General features: G+C 32.9%; 1 protein-coding gene and 1 long non-coding RNA gene across 2 annotated transcripts; one reads left to right on the forward strand and one right to left on the reverse strand.

Moving 5' to 3' along the window:
* Positions 1-174: 174 nt before the first annotated feature.
* LOC138141530 (pyrimidodiazepine synthase-like) lies at positions 175-5,393 on the forward strand. Its single transcript, XM_069062265.1, has 4 exons — positions 175-390; positions 447-617; positions 4,238-4,542; positions 4,597-5,393. The coding sequence occupies exons 1-4, from the start codon at positions 366-368 to the stop codon at positions 4,819-4,821; spliced, it is 726 nt and encodes a 241-aa protein (XP_068918366.1). The 5' UTR covers positions 175-365; the 3' UTR covers positions 4,822-5,393.
* Positions 5,394-6,462: 1,069 nt separating this feature from the next.
* On the reverse strand, positions 6,463-6,926 carry LOC138141540 (uncharacterized). Its single transcript, XR_011163181.1, has 2 exons — positions 6,785-6,926; positions 6,463-6,725 (listed from the first exon to the last, which is right to left on the reverse strand). It is a non-coding gene; the product is annotated as an uncharacterized lncRNA (long non-coding RNA).
* Between the last annotated feature and the right edge of the window lie 40 nt (positions 6,927-6,966).

Genomic DNA, 6,966 nt, shown 5'->3' on the forward strand with positions numbered 1-6,966 from the left:
AAAACTTGCACTACAGTTTGCTGCACTGAAATTAGACAACCTCTACAGTTTCATGAACTTTTCAAAGATGGCAAACTTGCCCGGAGTATGTTTACTTCGGATTTGTTTATTTAAAAAAAATGCGTTTTTCCGCTTTTGATCCGTCCGACGGAGAAGGAAGATCGAACGCACTTCTGATAGGTGTGACGGTATCTATATTGATTGGTCCGTTTAATAATGGCTTGACAAGATTTTCTTCAGTTCATTCAAAGTGACGACCTTGAATAATTACAACGTGTCTAATCTAAATCTATTGAGTTTGTTAATTAGCGGTTATACAGACGGGCGTATACACAAGTTCGGTAATCGTTTATCGTTAAACAACCATGCCTGAGCCACATTTGACCGTCGGTATGTATTTACAGTTATCGGTTTGGTTTATTTATTCTGGTTTTGTGCCGGTTTAGGGTCACAGCAGCCCCCCAAGCAAGATGATAAGCTGCGTCTCTATTCGATGGAATACTGCCCTTATGCGCAAAGGGTTCGTTTGGTTTTGAATGCGAAAAAGATCCCATATGACACCGTTAATCTCAATTTGATCAATAAGCCCGATTGGTACTTCAAAGTTCACCCAGAAGGTGAGTTTTCGTTTAAAAAATAATAATATAAATGCATCCAAAGAGGTCAGATAGGTTTAATTTGAAATGTCACTTGAAATTTTATTATGATTTATTACGTATCTAAGTTGTACTTCAGTGTCTAGACGTCTCTTGATCATGTGATCATGATAAAAACGTTGTTGTACTTACTTTCATTGCTATTATGTGGCAAAATTTAAGGAGATTTTCCAAAGCATTGATGGAATTTGTTGTTGCTATATGTTTTTAAATTTATAGACGTTTACATGAGTAAACTAGCTCGATTAAAAGATGACTTGCGGTTTAATTATCTGTATCATGTCGTTCTTAACATCGAGTGCATGTTAGATTAAAATCCCACATTAAAAATAACACTTAAGATTTTGCCAATAAAATCTGTACAACACGCATTTATAAACACTCAATTTTGTCCGGATTTTTTACTTTTATCGTACCAGATACGAATGATTTTTGAACGCTTTTCTGGCGTCGCATTTTAAAATTTGCGCTGAGGTTAGATGCTTTTGAAAATTAGAAAATAAAAGATGATTAGGTATCAAGTTATTCACGTAGTAAATAAAAAATGTGTTATATTAATCACACTTTAAGATTTCTTTAAAAATTATAAAATTGTAAGCATGGTCTTGTACACCCGGCTCAACTTCTAATGAAAATCAATAGACCTTTACAAATAAGAATGTTCTTTGTCGCACAGTGACGTCACTGTGAGACAACAAAGATGGTGATATAGCGACTGGATACTGAAAAGAGTGAATAAAACGTAAATCTACTGTGCATACTGTGTGTGCATATTCTCCATCTCTTATAAATGTAAAGGTCTATTGAGGTCTGGCGTCGGTGTATATAAAAACAAAAATTGCCCGCCTCTTGTCTTAAATAACATTCTACAAAGTTATTCTTAAATTAAAGATATTGATGGAAAGGAGCTGATTCAAATGCGAGGATAAAAAACAGATACATTTTTATTTTTAAAAAGGCAACTACAAAAACATATAATTCTTAATGCGACGTATTCTATAACTGCTTCGCTAAGTTTTAAAGCCCGTTAAATTAAGTTGTCATAGCAATGATCAATCAGGGCTTGAAATTTCAATAGGGCGCCAAAATTTTAACGCCCCTTTAAAAATTACAGAATACGCCCCATAAGCAGTTATTTTATTTAGGGCCAGTTTCACCAACGCGAACGCCAGTTAAAGTTAACTGTAGGTTAAAATGTTTCGTTACTCTAGTTATAACAATTTTTTTTCGTACCTATATTTTAACCTACAGTTAACTTTGATTGGCGTTGGTGAAACTGGCCCTTAACGTAATAAAATTAATACAACTTTCTAATTAAGAAAACAATTAAAATATTAATTAACCAATCAATTAATTGATTATGCTTTTTCAAGTGGAGCAATTATTCTCCATGGTGCGTTTTGAGCAGATATTTTGTGCAGAAAACCATTAATTAATTTGTACTTTTAATTAAGACAAGATTACGTAAACACATTAAGAAAGCTAGGATTCAACGTATATATTTTATTTATAAATGTTTTATTGTAAATATATTTTTTTAAGTTGTAAACACATTTATAATTTAAAAGATGCAAACTAATTCCGTTTATGAGACAAGATTTAAAATTCGAAATAAAAAATTAACAAACTTGCGATGAGGAATTTTTGTTTTATGGTATTTTTATGCAAATAGAACTTTACAAAAAAATGTAAACATTTTCCTGTCACACTGTTTTGTTTAAAAACCCTCCACCACCCGGCGACACGGCAATTTTACCGGAGTATATACACTATTACGGATAATACTATCAAGTAATAGTGCAGTGCTTATCAACATAATTACCGGCGTCTCGCCTCCACATTTTGAGTTTTTTGTGTTTTATGTTCTGTGTCAATGTTAAGGAATTTCCTCACGATATGACATGAGTATAATAATATACTTTTTTGAATTTCAACTACCAATGTGTTCTCTAAGTCCAAAATTTTTAAATTTTTAAAAAGAGATTGCCGTACAGTTGGCTTCAAAAAAAAACCGGGAAATGAAATTTGACCTAATGTGAACTGAAAATTTAATTTGTCAATTTATGTCAATTTGTGCCTGTTTGACAATAGTATTTCTGACACTTAAGTGCAGTTTTTTAACCTAAATTCTAAAAGGCTATAAAAATTTAATAAAATCTGACAGAACTTTTTCTGACAGTTCCCGTTTTTTTTGAAGCCAACCGTACTATTCCTGTTGCTGAAATTATAAGTGGTAAAATCGAAATATTTTCTAAACACCAAAGATTTCTCAGCATACAAAAATAAAATTTTAAAAATATTGCAGAGTATTGTTTATTATTTATGACTAGATCAGGATCCCGAAGCTGTGGTCATTATTAAGTGATTTGCAATAACTATGACAGAGATTGCATTTTCGATTTGTTTTTAACTGTTTAACAAAATTTAAGGTTTTACACTTTTTATTTTTTAGGTTTAGTCATTAGTTCATTTTTTACCAAAAAAAAAAAACCAAAACCTTGTTGCATTAGTTCAGAAAAAAAAAGATCTACCATAATCAATGAAAAAAATATACGTTCCCGTTTAAAAAAAGTGAACCATTGCTGATTGAAAGGTCCACGAAAAGAGTAAATTATTATTCCTGTTGATAGTCTTTTTAGAACCATCTTGTTTCCTGTATCATTTAAAATTCGCTTGAGTAATAAAATAACATCGCTATGATGGTATATAAAATACTTATTTTTTGTACATGTAAGAAGTTCCGTTTCTCCATTTTTGTTAGTGAGAGGTAAATTATTTTTAATTTTTTACCAGTGGTTAATAATGAACAAATAAATTTAAAGTTTTTGAAAATCCTGCAACAGTTTTAAAGAAAAAATCTTTGTAGCACGATTTAATACGATGGAGAGATTGTAATTCATGGTATTTAGTGCATTAAAAACGTTGTTTAAATTAATAGACCTAAATTGAAATTTAAAAAATTCTAATCAAACATACAGTGGCGGAAAAAAAAAGTAGGACAATGTTTTTTCGCTAATGTAAATTTGCTTGCCCTTTCTATGGTTACTATGAAAATATTTATTTATTTATTATAGTAACCCCGGTTTACTCAACTCAATTTTGGCTAAATTTCTTAATAAGACTTGTCCTACTTTATTTAGGGCCCACTGTACATTTTTCGCGGAATAATAAATGACAGCATCGGTCACTGTCGATTGTATCGGGTATTCATTTAAAAACAATATACCTACCGTGCGAATGAAAAAAAATCGGATGAGCCATGACTATCATAATTCAGTTGGCAGCTCTAGTTCAAATATTGCTGATGTCAAAGAAACATTTAAGTCCTTTAACGTCTAATTTAACGTCAAATACAGCAATGTTTAAACTAGCGCTCCCAATTGGTTAAATTTAGAAATTAAACATTTCATTTCGGTTTCTTCATTTAATTTTTTTAAGGAAAAAACTAGACATGTTGGTTTTGCTATTATCCCAACTCAAATTTAATACAATACTTTAAAAATTATAAGCTTTTTTTAAGCGTCTTGTTCAGTTGAAAAGTTTTTTAATTTTCTTTTATTGTACTTTTCGTATTTTTTTAGGAAAAGTGCCGGCGATCGATACAGGGTCGGAAGTGTTAGTTGAAAGCCTCGACATATCCGACTACCTCGACGAGAAATATCCCGACAATCCCCTCTATCCGAAGGACCCCGAGGCCAAAAAACGGGACCAAGAACTGATTCAGAAAATAAGCCCTCTCACCGGGACATTCTACAAGTGCGTTTCGAAACAAGGAGACAAATCTGTGGAAGATTGGGCCAAGGAGTTCACGCCCCACTTGGACATCTTCGAAACGGAGCTGTCAGCCAGAGGAACCGCATATTTCGGAGGCGACAAGCCTGCAATGGTAACGTTTCGTTGAAACGCCCCTTCACCTAATCACACGTTATAACTGTATCAGGTCGATTACATGTTATGGCCTTGGGCTGAACGAGCAGGAACAATAGCCATAGCTTATGGGCAACAGTTACCGTTCGGCGCCGATCAATTTCCGCTTTTGCGTAAGTGGCGCAAGTCGATGCGCGAGGACCCGGTTTGCAGCCAAATCTACCACGGACCTGAGAAGTTCTGGAAAGTTGTTGAGATTAAGACGAAAAAAATGCCTCCAGATTACGACAGCATCTAATTCGAAAGTGATAATCCAGATCAGTCGCAAAAATTGTACTCAAACTGAAGCCTGGGGTGTCATACTTCCGAATACTTAATAAATATTTGCTTTTGTACTCTTTACTAGCTTTGGCTTTAAATTAATCATCAGAGCGGAGCTTATACTGCTTGCACGATGTCGTAATTGATAAGAATTAAAGAGGAGTGGATTCACTGGGTTCTCGACATATCTATCCAATACCTAATCATAAATGGAAAATACTGCGTAGGTGTGCATTTACTTAATAAGGATTTATTCGGAAAATTCAGACAATAACGAAATTTATTATTGCTTCCGGTGGGAAAATAAGTTGTGATAATTTCACTGCGGCTCAATTTTTAATGCAGATTAGGTCACCATTCTGTCTTTGTAATGTAGCTTTGTTAGATTTGTAAGTATGTAGTTAGGTAGGTACTTAAGAAATACATATGTTCAGTTTTAGGACTCAGAGTTTTATACAAAATTATTTTAATTTTTTACACAAATGTAAAAGGACTAATTTAGAGAGAGGGTAAGTGTATACTGGATAAGGAATAAAATATAACGAAGTACTTTTGTTGCTCAGTAATGATGCAGATTTTACATAATGATAACTTTTATTAATCAAAATATCAAAGCACTTTTATTTTGTGATAAAACTAATAACTGGGCGTTCCTTTTCAATGTTCGTTTCTTCCAGGATTTGAGAAATGAAAGTGAATATCCTCAAAAAATATGCTCCACACTCACGGTTACAGTTTTTTTATGCAACTCTGGCTTCGAGAACTGTCTTGAGGCTGGTGGCGTGTGTGGTCAAACCGATGCATAGATCGTCAGCGATAATGATAAAATTCATTTCTTTGTTATTTCATTATTCATCTCCCGTCATTTGCGAAAGGAATTAATTCACAACAGCTTTCGTAAACACGATGTTTTTTACAATTCGTTTCGTTCATACAAACAATTTTATCATTTTTAGGTGTTCTAAATCTTGAAGCAATCTTTTGAATAGCTTTCGATTTTTTTTAATTTTTACTGTTAATAACAAAAATAATGTTACACACTTAGTACACCCATTTGCTTTTTCAAAGGCATTATTTTTGCAGAAAAGGTGAATTTTTTAAAACAATAAAACATCATAACGTAGTTTTTACTTCTAATACAGAGATTTCTAAAATATTTTGTTACAGTTTTTTACAATTTTAGGCTAGTAAGTAGTAAATATGAATATTTATTGTGTTTATGTGATGCAAAAAAATCATTTTTTTTTTCTTCGCATTATACCTAATCGCACGTTCTAAAGTATCTACCATAGTTCGAATAAGTTGGTTGAAGGATGGTAATTCAACCATGCAAATTTCAATTTAATGGAACCATTCTTTGTTGTTACAAATCCCTACCAAATTACCACCGCATGAATTATTTAGAAAAAAGTGGAAACTAAACGATAAAAGTTTCAGCTCCTTTGGACCGTTAATACAACAATTAAAATGTAAACAAAACACAAATGTTGCTAAGATTTAAACTTCATTTTAAGCTTTACTTATCCAGTTACTGAGAAGACAGGATATCTAACGATGCAAAATCCATCTTGTTAAGATTATAGAAAGGTTTAACAGGTATTAAATAAATCTAAAAGTGCAAGGTTTCTCATGACTATAAAAAACATACCTATTAGCATTAGATGATAGTTTAACCATAAAAAAATCTCTTGTAATCTCACGTTGTTGGTTACCTGTGCATACTTTTCTTTTCGTGACTCGTAGGTATTAACAATGTTTTATTTTTTTATTCGACGTCCATCGTAATTTCTCTCATTTGTAATCGAACTCAATCAAGGCCAAACATAACACTGAACGACTTCGAACTTCGAATCTTACCGAAGACATGTTTGGAACGGAACTCTGGAATAGAAAGTGTGACACTTACAAAAAAAGTTAGACTGCACGCTTTGCTGTCGTACGTTGTGTAAGCCTAGTTCCGTTGTACAAAATTCCAATATCGATAATCTTAATCGATTACGGTAGCATGAAGTGGAAAGGACCGGCTTTTGCAATCCATTATATAATTCAAATCAAATGACGCAACTTTATCGCGCCCTAAGCGTCCCCGCCCTCTGCGCATGCGCACACACTATTTCGACGA

The sequence above is a fragment of the Tenebrio molitor genome, chromosome 1 (assembly GCF_963966145.1).
Source record: "Tenebrio molitor chromosome 1, icTenMoli1.1, whole genome shotgun sequence".
In the NCBI taxonomy this organism is placed as follows: domain Eukaryota; kingdom Metazoa; phylum Arthropoda; class Insecta; order Coleoptera; family Tenebrionidae; genus Tenebrio; species Tenebrio molitor.